Source organism: Lynx canadensis, chromosome A1, assembly GCF_007474595.2.
Source record: "Lynx canadensis isolate LIC74 chromosome A1, mLynCan4.pri.v2, whole genome shotgun sequence".
In the NCBI taxonomy this organism is placed as follows: domain Eukaryota; kingdom Metazoa; phylum Chordata; class Mammalia; order Carnivora; family Felidae; genus Lynx; species Lynx canadensis.
Window position 1 is genome coordinate 115,964,623 of NC_044303.2, and position 16,152 is coordinate 115,980,774.

Below are 16,152 nucleotides of genomic sequence, written 5' to 3' on the forward strand. Positions count from 1 at the left end.
TTCTTGGTGTGGTAGGAGTCCTGGTGTGGAGGTCTGGGTTGGGGCCCTCTTCGCCCTCGTAGCAGCAGCACTTTCCTGTGGATGGACTCGAGTCCCAGGAACTGGGGGACTAGGCCAGTTATTGGAGGAGACACAGGCCAAGGCAGGGCATAGTCCACGACCCATAGCCACTCCTGGTCTGAGTGTCAGGATAAGTTTGGTCACAGGAGGCAGGAGTCTGGCCTATAGCAGGCCCAGGGAGCTCAGGTCCCTTGTGAGGGAGGGGTTGGCCCTGACCTGGGGCAGGCAAGTGACTCTGGTGTTGCAGTGGGGGGTAGAGCAGGAAGCATCACATAGCTTCTGGGCCCTGAGGTGCATTTTGGCTGGTGGCTGGCCTCTTCCTCTCTCCAAGGTCTTCAGGTTGGCTCTGTCAGGAGACAGGTGGGTGGCTGGGTTTGAAGAAATGGGTCCTCACACTGAGGGTGCCACCATCTCTGATTTAGATGGGATCCACACTCTCACCTGTGCTCTGATGCTGCTCAACACGGACCTGCACGGACATGTGAGTTGGGGAGGCAGGAAGGGGCATGTGCTCGCACTGACCCACCCCTGCGCTGTCCTGGGGCTCACTCTTTCTTCTCCCATCCCCCTTCCTGATCCCTGCTTGCTGGCCATGGTTCTTTAAGCAGACCTGGGAGTTGGACAACTTGGCTTCTAGGCTTGGCTCTGCCTTAGTTTATTCACCTGAGATCTGCCAGGATGCCTTGCCCCCAAGCAGAGAGTATAGCTGAGGCACAGGGAAATTGGGGTTTGCTAAATAAGACAATGCCACCCCCAGCTGTGTCGACTCCAGGCATTGCTAAAGAGCTAGTGCTCTTCCTGCCCCTGTCTGGCAAGTCCGGATGTGGCCCTGTTGAAGTGCCTCGCCCCAGGCAGCCCCCACCTGTCAAATGGTAGGTTGCCCTCAGGAGGCGGTCTCATCACCCCTAGACCCCCCCCCAGGCAATTAGTGAAGTAAAGGTGGGTGACCCAGGCTGTGAGGCTGTGCCATCACAGGCCTGGCTCTCTTGGTTGCTTGTGGCTCAATAACTCCTTCTTCTCTCCTTCCTCTGCTCCGGGGACCCCCCCCCTCTTTGGTCTCTCTTGCCCTCCTTCAGGTGGTAAGTGTAGCTGGTGGTGTGCATGCCCTGTGAGCCTAGACCTCGCATCTCCATGTTCCCCCTTCTGTGTCCCTCATCACCTCATCTGCCCTGTCATTGCTCATCCAGGGGTGGTCAGAGCCCCTGTGTTGGGTTGGGGATATTTCGTTGACACATGGGGACCACAGGCCAAGTCTGGTTCTGGAGTTAACCGGGAAAGTTCAGGGCACATAGAGTAGAAGAAAGAGCTAGGACAGACCCAGCTTCAGATCCTGCTCTTGCCTCCAAGTGGAGGCTCTGTGACGCTGGACAAGACATTGAGTGTCAGATTCTGCATCTGTGAGGTGGGAATAATGATTTCCTGACAAGTGCCCTGGGGAGGATGGAGAGAATTAATATGTATGACACCAAGCATCAGGGTTGGGTACCTAGTGAGGATTTAATTATGAATAACATCATTATGTAAGAATAACAATAGGACTCATTATTGATATTAAGATTTAAATGAGGGAGAGCCCCAAGGCCTAGCCTGTAGATCCCTGGAGAGTTAAGAATGTGAAGACCATAGCCTAATGGCAACCTGAGAGGGCATGGGTACACTAGGGCACCTGACTAGGAACGGTGCCGACCTTGGTGACCTCAGCTTAAGGAGTAGTCATGTGACAGTTTCCTTTATGTCTGCCTGGGCTGGCAGCCTGCTTGTGGAACAGGAGAGTAGATGTGTGCCTTCCCTGGGAATGTCTCCAGAACTAATACCCATTAACCGGCTAATGTTCCCCCAAGACTGCTCACTCTGTATGGAGAGCAGGTATTGCTACTGTACCTTAAAAGGAGCATTAAACACACCCCTCCTCTCCCGATTCCCACCCTTGGTTGGGCCTGAGGGCAATCTTAGGACCCACTTACTGCTTTGCCAAGTCATGGATGCTCCGTGGTTAAGAACTGCAACAGCCACTTAGGTCAAGGGTACACCTGAGCTTGGTGGGCTGTAGCTGCCCACCCCCCACATCAATGCCGGCAGCTGAGGGGGAACATCAGCACCTTCCCAGAGCAGAGGTGGGTGGGGCAGGATTGCGGTTTCTAGAGCCAACAGACATTGAGGATCCCGTCTTTCTCTCTTGAGGGCAGTATTGCAAAAGGATCAGGAGAAAGTGTTCTGGGTCAGAGTCCCCAGTATTTCCCCACAGGACAGCTGTGTGGCCTGGGGCAAGTTACCTTGCTAAACCTCCCATTCACCTTCATAAAGTTCCTGTGAGGCTTAAGGAGACAGAACTTGTGAAGTACTCAGCTCCCCCTCGGGTTGCAGTTAGTGTGAGCTCTCTCCAAAGGCTCCCAACTGAAGCAGCTCCCCCTGCTTTGTGCTCCCCCCCATCCCCCACTCCTCTGCTCTCTGGAGACTGAGTGCTGGAGACTGAGTGCCGGCTGGATGTGGGGATCTCAGGAACGTGGGGCCTGCTAGAGTCCCAGACAACTTCTCTGGTCAGAGAAAGAGGCAGTAAAGGAGCTGGCAGAGGGGTAGGTGCATGTTCTTCAGGTGGACAGTTTTAGTAGCTATTTCATGTAGGCTTGAAGAGAAAGTTCATTCTGCAGTTGTTGGTTGAAACGTGTGTATGTAGATAAGGTCAAGTCTTTTCACTGTGTTGTGCAAATCTTACATATCCTTACTGATTTTTTTTTATCGTGGTCAATACACATAACATACCATCTAATCATTTTAAAGTGCACAATTCAGTGGAATTAAGTATACTCATATGGTGTGCTATCATCACCACTCCGTACTTCCAGAACTTTCTTGTCACCCCGAACTGGGGTTGTAATGTTGCAGGGTTTCCTGTACCCATTAGCAGCCACTCTCCATTCTCTCCTCCCCCCAGCCCCTGGCAACCACTAATTTGCTTTCTGCATCTATGGATTTGCTTATTCTGTATATTTAATGTGAATTCACTCATAAAATATATGGCCTTTGTGTTTGGCTTCTTTCACTTAGCATATGTCTTCAAGGTTTGTCCATGTTACAGCATGTGTCAATATTTCATTCTTTTTTATGACCAGATAATATTCCATTGCACGGATGTCCCATGTTTTATGTATCTATTTATCTGTTGATGTATATTTGGGTTGTTTCCTCCTTCTGGGTAGTGATTATGATTTATGCTGCTGTGAACATTTGCGTCCAGTCTTTTTTTTGTTTGAGCACCTGTTTTCAATTCCTAAGAGTAGACTAGGTATATCATATGCTAATTTGGTGCCTAACTTTTTGAGGAACTGTGGAAATGTTTTCCATAGTGGCTGAACTGTTTTAAATTCCCACTGCCAGTACATGAGGGTTTTAGTTTTTCCACATCCTCTTTAATGCTGCTTTCTTTTTTGATAGCCATTCTGGGGGATATGAAGTGCTGTCTGATGTGGTTTTTGATCTACATTTTCCTGATGACTAATGATGTTGAGCATCTTTTCATGTTTTTTTTGACCATTTTGTATATCTTCTTTGGAGAAATGCCTATTTGAGTACTCTGCCCATATTTTGGATTAAAAAAATTTAACAATTGTAGTAAAAATTTTTTTTAATTGGGGTAAAAGATGTATAACACTAAAGTTACCATCTTATATAATGTAGGTCAGTAGTGTTAAGTCTATTCACATTGTTGTGCAAGTAATCTCTGGAACTTTTTCATCTTCCCAAACTGAAATTCTACACATATTAAACAACTACTCCTCAACACCCCTCTCCACCTGGCTACTGACAACTACCTTTCTCCTTTATGTTTCTGTGAATTTGACTATTCCAGATTCCTCATACAAGTGGAATCATACAGAATTTATATTTTTGTGACTCATTTATGCCATGTAGTATAACGTCCTAATGGTTCATCCATGTTATAGCATGTGACAGAATTTTTAAGGCTAAGTAATATTCCATTGTATGTATGTATTCCATTTTGTTTATCCTTTCATCTGCTGATGGACACTTGGATTGCTCTCACCTTTTGGTTTTTGTGAATAATACTGCTATGGATATATGGATGTGCAAATATTTCTTTGAGACCCTGCTTTAAATTCTGTTAGGTATATGTTCACTTTCTGAACAGCCATACTGTTTTCCATAGTGACTGAACCATTTTACATTCCGACCAGCAGGGCACAAATTTTCTAATTTTACTACATTCTTGCTGACACTTATTTTCTGTGTTTTGATAGTAGCCATCCTTTTTTTAAATGTTTATTTATTTCTGAGAGAGATTGAGAGAGAGAGAGAGCGAGCATGAGCAGAGAAGGGGCAGAGAGAGAGACACCCACACACAGAATCCAAAGCAGTTTCCAGGCTCTGAGCTGTCAGCACAGAGCCCAACACAGGGCTCGAACCCATGAAGTGTGAGATCATGACCTGAGCTGAAGTCGGATGCTTAACTGACTGAGCCATCCAGGCGCCCCAATAATAGCCATCCTAATGACTGTGGAGTTATATCATCTCATTGTGGTTTTGGTTTGCATTTCCCTAATGATTTGTGATGTTGAGCGTCTTTTCATATGCTTATTGATCATTTATACATTTTCTTAGGAGAATCGTCCCTTAAAACCCTTTGCTCATTTTTAATTGCATAGTTTGTGCTTTTGTTGTTGAGTTTATATATTTTTGGATACTGTACCCTTATCAGATAAATGGTTAGCAAAATTTTTCCCATTCTGTAAGTTGTCTTTTCACTCTCTTGATATATCTTTTGGTGCACAAAAGTTTTTAAGTTTGAAGAAGTCCTATTTATTTATTTATTTATTTATTTATTTATTTATTTTGCTTGCTTGCTTGCTTGCTTGCTTGCTTGCTTGTGTTTTGGTGTCATCTAAGAAACCATTACCAAATCCAAGATTACAAAGATTTATCTCTATGTTTTTGGTGCACAAAAGTTTTTAAGTTTGAAGAAGTCTATTTATTTATTTATTTATTTATTTATTTACTTTGCTTGCTTGCTTGCTTGCTTGCTTGCTTGCTTGTGTTTTGGTGTCATCTAAGAAACCATTACCAAATCCAAGATTACAAAGATTTATCTCTATGTTTCCTTTTGAGAGTTTTATGGTGTTGGGTCTTATGTTTAGATCTTTGATCCATTCTGAGTTAATTTTTATATATGGAGTGAAGTAAGGGTTCAGTTTCATTCTTTTGCTGTGGGTATCCAGTTGTCCCAGCACCGTTTGTTAAAGAGACTATTCTTTCCTCATTAGATGGTCTTGGCTATGTTAATTGACCATAATATTACAATATGTAAGTGTATCAAAGTAACACACTGTATACCATAAATGGATGCAATGTTATATGTCAGATTTACTCAATAAAAAACATTCAGATGTCCACAGAGGTATGGGTGTGTTTATGGCTCTTAATTTAGTGCCATTGATCTATATGTCTATTCTTAGGTCAGTGCTCCACTATCTTGATTACCTTTGTCTGTAGTAAAAGTTTTCTTTTTTGACTTTTTTTTTATTTTGAGAGAGAGCGAGCTAGAGAGAGGGAGCGAGCACAAGTGAGGGAGTGGCAGAGAGGGAGACAGACAGGGAATCCCAATCCCAATCTGTGCTGACAGTGTGAAGTTTGAACCCAAGAACCATGAGATCATGACCTGAGCTGAAATCAAGAGTCAGATGCTTAATGGATTGAGTCAGTCTGTAGTAAGTTTTGATATCAGGAAGTGTGAGTCTTCCAACTTGTTCTTTCCAAGTTTTGGCTATTGGGAGCCCTTACAGTTCCATATGAATTTGAACATAAAGTTTTACATTTCTGCAAAAAAGGCCATTGGGATTTGATAGGGATTGCATTGAATCTATAGATCAATTTGGGAGTATTACCATTGTAGCTATTAAGTCTTCCAATCCCTGAACACTAGATGTCATTCTATTTATTTAGGTCTTTAATTTCTTTTGTCAATCTTTTGTAGTTTTCAGTATACAAATCTTTTACCTCCTTGGTTACATTTATTTCTAAGTATTCTTTTTAATATTATTGTAAATGAAATTGTTTTCTTAATTTCATTTTATGATCATTCTTTACTAACATAGAAATATAATTGATTTTTGTGTGCTCTTATGTTCTGCAACTTTCCAGAATGTGTTTATTTTTTGGTATATTCTTTAGGATTTTCTGTATACAAGATCATGTCTTTTGTGAATAGATAGAGTTTTCCTTCTTCCTTTCTAATTTGGATGCCTTTTACTTCTTTTGCTTGCCTAATTGCTCTGGCTGGAACTTCCAGGACAATGTTGAATAGAAATGGGGAAAGTGGGCATTCTTGCCTTTTCCTGATCTTAGGGGAAAAGCTTTCAGTCTTGTACCATTGAGTATGATGTTAGCTGTGAGTTTTTCATAAATGCTTTTTAGTATTCTGAGGGAAGTTCTATTCCTAGTTTGTCGGGGTGTTTTTTTTTTTTTTAAGTGAAAGAAGGGTTGAATTTTGTGAAATGCTTTTCTGGCATCAGTTGAGAGGATCATGTGGTTCCCCCCTGCCTTCATTCTATTAATGTGGTTATTACGTTGCTAGATTTCTGTGTGTTGAACCACCTTGCATTACTGGGATACATTCCATTTGGTCATGCTATATAATCCTTTCACAATGCTGCTGGATTCTGTTTGCTAGTATTTGTTGAGGGTTTTGCATTTATATCCTAGGGATATTGTTACGTAGTTTTCTTGTGATGTCTTTTTCTGGTTTTGGTATAAGGTAATGTTGGCCTTACAGAATGAGTTAGGGAGATTTCCCCGCTTCAATTTTTTGGAAGAGTTTGAGAAGTATTGGTGTTAATTTTCTCTAAATGTTTGGTAAAGTTTACTGAAGCCATCTGGTTTCTGGACTTTTCTTTTGTGAGGTTTTAGTCATTGATTCAATCTTTTATTTCTTATAGATCTATTCAAATTTCCTATTTCTGCTTGAGCATTTTTGATAGTTTGTGTGTTTCTAGGAGTTTGTCCATTTTATCTCATTGTTGTTAATGAATTGTTTAGTATTCTTGTTCTTCCTGTTACTGAGAGAACAGTGTTAAAATTCCCAACCAAGATTGTGAAGTGTCATTCTCTTTTTTTGGTTCTGTAAATTTTTGTCTTTTATTTTTGAGACTATATTATTAGGTGCATACACATTTAGAATGCTTATATCGTCTGACAGATTGGCCCTTTATCACTATGAAAATGTCTCTTTTTATCTCTAGTAAGTTTTGTTGTCTTCAAGTCTATTTTGTCAGGTATTAGTGTGGTTATACTGGAGTTCTTTTGTTAGTGTTTGCATGTACAGTATATGTTTTTCCGTCCTTTGTTTCTAAGATTTCTGTCCCCTTTATTTAAGAGGTCTTCTTGTATGATATACTTAAAAACAAGTCTGATAGTCTTTGCCTCTTAATTTGACCATTTAATGAATTACTAATATAATTAAATTTAAACATACCAGGATATGATTTGTTTTCTCTGACTAACCTTTTCTATGTTCCTTTCCCCTCCTTTTTTTTTTTTTTTTTTGCCTACTTTTGGATTATTAAAGTATTTTTTAGAATTTCCTTTTATCCCAGGGGCGCTTGGGTGGCTCAGTCAGTTAAGCGTCTGACTCTTGATTTCGGCTCAGGTCATGATCTCACAGTTCATGAGATCTAGCCCCGGGTCAGGCTCTGCACTGACTGTGAGGAACCTGCTTGGGATTATTTCTCTCCCTTTCTTTCTGTCCTTCCCCTGCTCACACTCAGGCTGTCTCTCTCTCTTTCTCAAATATTAAACTTAAAAAAAAAAAGAATTCCCTTTTATCCCATTAACCTGTTAAGTTGTTCATTCTTTCAGAATTCTTTTGTTGGTTTGCAGTGTGCATCCTACTTATTAATGTACTTTTGCCACTTCTGAGGGATGAAATAACCTTAAAACACTTTAACTTCATTTCTCCATTATTGACCTCTCAACTAATGTATCACCATTATCATCTTTTAAACTACTATATTTCTCTCTATACTTCGTTCCCCAGAAAACTTTCTTATTGTTGTTTTATACAATCAGTATTCATTTAGATGTAGCCACCTTTTTGCTGCTCTTCATTCCTTTCTACTTTTTCATGCTTCCATCTGGGATAATTTTCCTTTTGTCGGAAGAAGTCCCTTTAGTGTTTCCTTTCTTTTTTTTTTTAATGTTTATTTATTTTTGAGGCAGAGAGAGACAGAGTATGAGCAGAGGAGGGGCAGAGAGAGAGGGAGACACAGAATCTGAAGCAGGCTCCAGGCTCTGAGCTGTCAGCACAGAGCCCGATGCGGGGCTTGAACTCATGAGCTGTGAGATCATGACCTGAGCTGAAGTTGGCTGCTCAACCGACTGAGCCACCCAGGCGCTCCTAGTGTTTCCTTTCTTAATTTCATCTTTTTTTGTTGTTGAAATATGACTGGGGTGTTGCCCAGGGCTCCTTGTCCTTGCTGGGCCCTGCACTCCAGTTTTTGTTCTCCACTCCTCCTGACCTCTCAGTTGTTCGGCCTTTTGGCCACTGCTTGTGAGTTGGCAAATGCTTCAAGGAGGAAACCTTCTCCTTATTGGGCTCACGTCTCCATGCTTCCTTTCTTTGTAGGATCTTTACCCTTGAAGTCCTCACTGCTCTGTATTTCTCCAATGCCTTCCCGCAGATGTTTTATTAATATCTTGACCAGCAATTGTTTCTGTTAGGAAGGTTCATTTGCAACAAGATAGCCTGTCATTTCTAGGATTAAAAATCTTGCCTGGTTATTTTTTGATTTTGAACTCCTGACTCGTGGCTGGGGGATGTTCAGTGTGTGGAACTCAGACATTATTGCCTCATATTCCTGTTATGAATGCGGACATAAATGGCTATTATGCAGGTACATATATGTCCAGGTAAAATGTACACATAAACATAGGAAACATACCCTATTGAGGCACATACAAGATCTTGTCTCCTTAACCCTTTGGAAAGGTATAGAAAATTCTTGCTTGTCAGCTACTTACAAAGCCTTATGCTCCCTTGTATTCTTGTTTTCTGAATTATTTTCTGTGGTATGTGAACGTCCCACATGATATTAATAGATTCTCTTTGTTAAGATGGGGCTAAGGTCAATGGATACAGGAAGCTGTACATGGAATCCTCTCTTTGGAGACTCCCAACACACAAAAGCACATTAAGCACTCTGAATCATGCACACAAACTTATTTGATTATGAAGTCTTTTTTGGGGGAATCCCTATTCCCATCTGTAGGTAAGTCTTGGGAAATATTGTCTTAAAGCAAACCTAAATCCACAAAATCCTACACCAATAGGTATCTGGTGTTCAAGGGTCTTCGTCTTTACAAAGATGAAGTGCCACCCAGTGTGTCCTCAAACATGGATATTGCAAGAAGAGTCTGAAAGTATGTACATCAGGTGTTGGGTTTGGAGGACTGGAGCCCCTCTGCTATTCAGTGGTTTAAAAAAGGCAGAACTTGGGGGTACAGTCATTCTCAGCTCTTTGTCTGTTTGTGCCTCCTGGAGTGAGACCATCTGCTTGGGTTCCCTTGGCCCCAGCCCAGCCCAGCTCAGCATGGGGTACCCATGTGTGTTGATGGAAATTGATTTTTGATTCTCTTAAGACCAACCTCTCCCTCACTTCACCTACCTCTTGGAGGTCTTGCCGCCCCTCTGTACAGGTGAGAGGGTGAGACAGTTGTGACGGAATACACAGAGCTTCTGCTCAGCAGCCAAGAGGCCTGGGTTCAAGTCCTGGTGCTGTGTGACCTTGGGAGAGTTAACCATGGAGTAGCGGGTGAGAGCATGGGCTTTGGTGTCAGACACACTCAGCCCTTCCACTTCCTTGCTGTGTGATCATGGGCACGTCACTTCACCTTTCTGTACCTCAGTTTCCTTAACTGTCAAATGGGGATGATGATAATACTCACCTCGCCTTTTCCTTGTTGTGAGAACGAAATAAAATAATGCATGTCAAGTACAATCCCTGGAACACACTAGGCACCTGGCAGATATCAACTATTATATAATTTAGTCCAACCTGACTCCATCTGGGCGAGAGGAGAACTCCAACTTTTCATGATGCTTGAGGGTGAGATAGAATCTTGAAAGTGAAAAAGAGTTTTGTAAACCCTTGGAGACAAAGGGAAATCGAGGCAGTATTTTTCATTACTGCCCTTGATGCTGCCTCCACCCTTCTGGCTGGGCAGGGCAGGGTGTGGGGATCGCATGAGCCTCATCCCTACTCTCAGCTAGAACCATTTCTCCATTACAGAACATTGGCAAGAAGATGTCCTGTCAGCAGTTCATTGCCAACTTGGACCAGCTGAATGATGGCCAAGACTTTGCCAAAGACCTGCTCAAGGTAAAATCTGTTAAGGGTTCCCATGCTCACAAGTGGGTGGGGAATAGGTGGGGAGGAGAGAGATCTCTGCTCCACTAAATCTTGACAGTCTAGAATTTTTCTTTTTTTTTTTTAAAGTTTATTTATTTATTTATTTTGGGAGAGAGATTGTGCAGGCTGGTGCATGAACAGGGGAAGGGCAGAGAGAGAGCGGGAGAGAGAATCCCAAGCAGGCTCTGCGTCATTAGTGCAGAGCCTGATGTGGGGCTTGATCTCACAAATGGTGAGATTATGACCTGAGCCAAAATCAAGAGTTGGATGTTTAACTGACTGAGCCACCCAGATGCCCCTAGATTTTTCAAAAATGTTTATTTATTTATTTTGTGTATGAGAGAGAGATAGAGAGCAGGGGAGGGGCAAAGAGAGGGAAACAGAGAATCCCAAGCAGACCCTACACCGTGAGTGCAGAGTCGGATGGAAGGCTTGAACTCATGAACTATGAGATGATGACCTGAGCTAACATCACGAGTTGGACACTTCACCAACTGTGCCACCCAGGAGCTCCTAGATTTTTTTAACGTAATCTTTACACCCAACATGGGGCTCAAACTCATGACCCAGAGATCAGGAGTTACATGCTCTACTGACTGAGCCATCCAGGTACCCACCTGACAGTCTAGGTTTTTAATACTGGGGTCAGGGCCACCATGACTTTGGGACAGAGTTAGTGAACATCCAGTTCAACATTTGACTGTTACGTGTTCCCTGAGTTAGGCAGAGGGATAGGCTTTATGAGACTTGTTTTTGGCACTCCATTATCATTATTGCTGTTATGGCAATCCTCAAACCTTCCACCAGTTGTTACAGCTGCCATGGCCACGACCACCACCTTGATCACCGCTGCCACCTTCACCACAACTATTAATGTCATCACCACAGTGAAAAACCCACCCATGTTTTCAACATCACCAGGAATTAAGGGATTCTGGTTTTCTTGTGAGGTTAGAGCCCAGGGCAGAACTCAACAAGCCTTTCAAGCCTGGTCAGTTCTCTGCCTTGGGGGAAAGAGGAGCAGGTTTATGGGGGTGGGGTAAGTGATGAGTTCAGTTTTAGACAGTGGGTTTGAAGGATATGGTGATGCCAGGTAGGTAGTTGGATAATGAGTCTGGAGGTCAAAAAATAGAACATTGTCTCCATCACTCTTCTTACCATAATTATTTTTTTTCACCATCAAGGAGTGCTTGTTAAGAAGTATATGTGAGGGTCACCTGTCAGCATCTGTTGTGCTAACCTCTCAGAGCCTTCAGCCTGCTTCAGATTCTGTGTCTCTCTCTTTCTCTGCCCCTCCCCTGCTTGTGCTCTGTCTCTCAAAAATAAATAAACATGAAAAAGAAAAAAAAAAAAGAATGTATTTGTGAGATCAAATGACCCCATCTCCCCACCCACACCATCTACCCAACCTCCCATGCAGCCATCCTTTCATCCATTCACCTACCCAGAAACTCATTTACCTGCCCCTATGCCCACCCATCATCCACACATACACCTTCTACACCCATGAGCACTCACTCACCCACTCATTTCCCCACCCATCCACCTACCCACCAACCTATCTGCCCACCTCATCATCAGATCTATTCACCCATTCATCTGAACAATCATCTCCCCACCCACCCCACATTCAGTCACCCACCCAACAAACAACTGTGAATCAAACACCCATTTGCCCCACTGGCTGAAATGATACTTCACTACATCCACATTACTAGAGATTCAGATTTCTTTGACTTTTCATCTGAAGTCATCTCTTTTTATTTTTCCCTGTTGTAGACCCTTTACAACTCCATCAAGAATGAAAAGCTGGAATGGGCCATGTGAGTAGTGCCCATGGGCACAGGTATGGGGAAAGTGAGTCACTGGGAAGGAAAAAAAGGGAGTGGCTGAGGGTGCAGGGAAGTCACTTCTGTCACTCTCCATGGTGCTGATACCTCCCAGCCCAGGGCTCTGGTGACCCCTGTCCAGCAGGTCAGCACCACACGTTGAGTTCCCCTTTGGGTACATTTTTTATCTTGATAAAAAATGTGAAGTGTTTACACTGGTATGGAATAGATTAAACTGTGACTTGAGTTTCATGATGGCCACAACTTGTTTTCTATACTGCAATATTGCCACTATTCCCGATGATGATAGTTTCCTTCTTGCGAGGTAAGTAGGCAGGAAGCATAAGACCCCAGTGTAACAGCTCTTGGTAGCGGGGAGGGGCAACTGTCACTATAACTTGTTCCTCTGCAAAGGCAGTGAGACCTGGAGGTGCCCAGCCATCTGGAAAGAGGTGTGGTGACCTTGCTGGGTGGGGAGACTGAGAGGCTCCTGGGGAAAGTGGCTGCCCCACCCTCCTGTGCTCTCCCGGGCACCTTGGTCTTTGGGTACATGTAGAGATCCCAGGTAGGAATTGTGAGGAATTCCAACAACACTGAGAAGATCTGGCATTTTTCTACCAGGGCTCTAATGGGGATCCTAGACTTTAGGGGCCTCATCTACTGGCCCACCTTTCCCCAACATGTTTGTGGGGCTTGGTCAGCAGCTTCAGGCTGGCCATGGGTCACTGCTCCCTGGGGCTGGGCTTTCAGGGTTGGATGGAAGAGAAGAAATAAGGAATAAAACCAATAAGGTCTCCAACTTTGTGGTCAAAGAGTGCTTGGAGGATTGGAGCTTGAAGGCCAAAAATCAAAGCTCAGAGGACAGGGGTCAGAATCAAAGACTAAGGAGAGGGGTCAAATATATGGATCTGTAATCTGGAATTGGAACCTCTTTACCTCTGCTCTTCACCTCTGACTGCTTCCCAGAGGAGTGGTTGGTGAGGAGGGAGCATGTCCATGTGGGGCTAAGGCTTTCATGGAGGTGGTGCTCAGGCCTCCTATTTTCCTAGTGATGAGGACGAACTGAGGAAATCACTGTCTGAGCTGGTGGATGACAAGTTTGGGACAGGCACCAAGAAGGTGACACGGATCCTGGATGGTGGCAACCCCTTCCTGGATGTTCCGCAGGCTCTCAGCGCTACCACCTACAAGCATGGCGTGCTGACTCGGAAGACTCATGCCGACATGGATGGCAAAAGGAGTGGGTGTCAGGCAGGGGAAGGGACATGGGGAGGGATGCCAGTCTGGGGGGAGGGTCTGGCCCCATGGCTGCTCGTCTGGGGTTGCACACCTAGGTAGAATGTAAGGGGATGTCGGGGAGGAGATAATTGGGGTGGGTGGTTGTGGCCGCACTACCCTTACCCCCATCCCTAGCACCCCGTGGGAGGCGTGGCTGGAAGAAATTCTACGCGGTGCTCAAAGGGACCATCCTGTACCTGCAGAAGGTGAGAGACTGCCCCCAGAGTCCTTACCCAAAAAAGGCCAGTGCAGTCTTCCAACCGGCCCCTGCCTTGTGGTGCTCAGAGGGTCCCTGGCAGGACGTGGGGCTTAGGCAGATGCTGGGTCTTCCCCTCATTAAAACCTGACTCAAGCTCAATCAGAGCCTTGGGTTTTCAGGGAAGGGCCTTTTAAGTGCCCAGGAGTCAGAGGATACCCAGTGGAAGTTCTCTTTGGCCTTGGGACAAACCAAGGTGTGGAGAGGAGAGGCTGGAGTGCTTTGTTGGGGAGGGCATGGCACCAGAGTGGCAAGAGCTGAATGAAGAATGGAAGGAGAGCAAAAGTGGGGGATGGAGAGGGTCGAGGAAGTGTGGGCTAGCAAACCAGAGCCTGGTGATGACAGAGGCTTGGCCCCCCCCCCCCCCCCCGCCCCATCTGTCCAGGATGAGTACAGGCCTGACAAAGCTCTGTCTGAGGGTGACTTGAAGAATGCCATTCGTGTGCACCATGCTCTGGCCACCAGGGCCTCCGACTACAGCAAGAAGTCCAATGTGCTCAAGCTGAAGACAGCTGACTGGAGGGTCTTCCTCTTCCAGGCACCGTAAGTAGGAGTGGGAGCCCCCTCACTCCTACCCTGGCCTCAGGGCCTGCAGCATCGAGCCTACCCTGCACCCCTCTCCTCATCCATCTCAGGTGGGGTGCCCTGCACGTCAGCCACACGACTGACAGCTGGGGTCGCCCAAAGTAGAGGTTCTTAAGTGTGGTCCTCAGCATCTCCTGGAAATGTGTTAGAAATGCAATTTCTTTGGCCCCACCTTAGACCTATTGAATCAGAAACTCTGGGGCTGGGCCAGCAGTTGTGTTCTAACCAGGCTTTCAGGTGATTCAGTTGCATGCTGAAGTCCCTACATCCAAGGCAGATGGAGTCTTAATGAATCATCCTTTACTGTAAATCAGGGTGGGGAAATGGATGGGAAAGACTTGTCCTGTAGTTTCCCTGGAAGACCTCTGTACACTCCCCTTCATCCTGTCCTGTGACTTGAGATTGGAGTTTCATGTGTCACATGAGCTTAAAAGGAGGGAGGCTGGTAGGTGACCTCTCAAGATGGGAGTGTGTATGCTGGACGAGGTAGTGGGGAAGGGACAGGAAACCCGAGTGGGGACACTGCTTGTCCAGTTATCTCTAGGTTCGAGTCATCCAGGGATCAGCTGCTGACTCTAAGCCCTCTTACTCCAGGGCCATTAGCTCTGGACCTGGACAGCTTGATTTTCATGTGAAAATCCAGGTCTTGCCTAGCCGCTGGGAGTGAGAGGAGCTCTGTACATAGACTTGACCAGGCCCATCCAACCCCCATCCTGCCATCCTCCCTCACTCCTTTGTCCCCCTTTTGTGAAGGGATTGATGGCCTCCCTATGCCAGGCTAGTGCTGGGTCCTGGGGCCTGGGTAGGGGACAGGGGGTCCTATTGTGAGAAGCCGGTGCCATCTCCCCTCCCATCCTGTCCTCAGGAGCAAGGAAGAAATGCTGTCCTGGATCCTTAGGATCAACCTGGTGGCTGCCATCTTCTCAGCCCCGTCCTTCCCCGCGGCTGTCAGCTCCATGAAGAAGTTCTGTCGGCCCCTGCTGCCCTCCTGCACCACTCGCCTCTGCCAGGTACAAGCTCCCGGGACCCCAACGCCACCTCCTCAGGCTGTGTCCAGCCAGGCCCCCCGTTCAGCAGCCTCCACCTCAGCTCCTAGATGGTGCCTGATCTTGGGCTAAGAGACAAAGTGAAGAGGCAGATATTCTCCTCCATCCCCATTGCGCCCCACCCCCATTTACAGATGGGATGACTGAGGCCATACACCACACAGAGGCTTACATTCTTCTCTGCCAATGGGGGTGTATCCTGTGGATGTCATTGTGAGTCTGTGGGCATTGTGCGTGTCTGAGCATGAATGCGAGAGAATGTGTGTGCCGCAGGGAGCTGGGGACAGGTGAGACTCAGCTGGCTCTTTTGCTGTCCTGATCTACCCTTAAATATTTTATTTGTAATCCTAAAAAAAAAAAAAAACTACGTGACTTTTTCAGGGGTAGTTTGGAGAGGAGAGGATAAATGGTGGAACGCTACTTGGGAGGTGGAGGGCAGCAGGGGCTCCATGCCGCCTGTCTTCGTCAGGCCCCCCTTCTGTACTGGGCCCTTGCCTTGGACCTCTCCATTGAGCTACCAGAGCCCCTGTGCACGCACATGCAATGCACACACACACACAGACCCCACGCAGGCATACACCATACAGGTACACACACACGTGCTCTCTCCCTGCACCTCCACTGCACACACATGCGCATACATACGCACACAGGCGCAGCCCACTGCTCACACAGCATGAAGC

The 16,152-nt window shown here is 45.5% G+C and overlaps 1 protein-coding gene across 1 annotated transcript in view; it reads left to right on the plus strand.

The window, feature by feature from the left end:
- Positions 1 to 16,152, plus strand: part of PSD2 (pleckstrin and Sec7 domain containing 2) — a 34,805-nt gene that overhangs the window by 13,519 nt on the left and 5,134 nt on the right. The window contains 7 exon segments of the mRNA XM_032593006.1: positions 483 to 541; positions 10,356 to 10,445; positions 12,255 to 12,298; positions 13,354 to 13,544; positions 13,718 to 13,788; positions 14,224 to 14,381; positions 15,289 to 15,433. Of these exon segments, the coding sequence (XP_032448897.1) occupies positions 483 to 541; positions 10,356 to 10,445; positions 12,255 to 12,298; positions 13,354 to 13,544; positions 13,718 to 13,788; positions 14,224 to 14,381; positions 15,289 to 15,433 (758 nt within the window).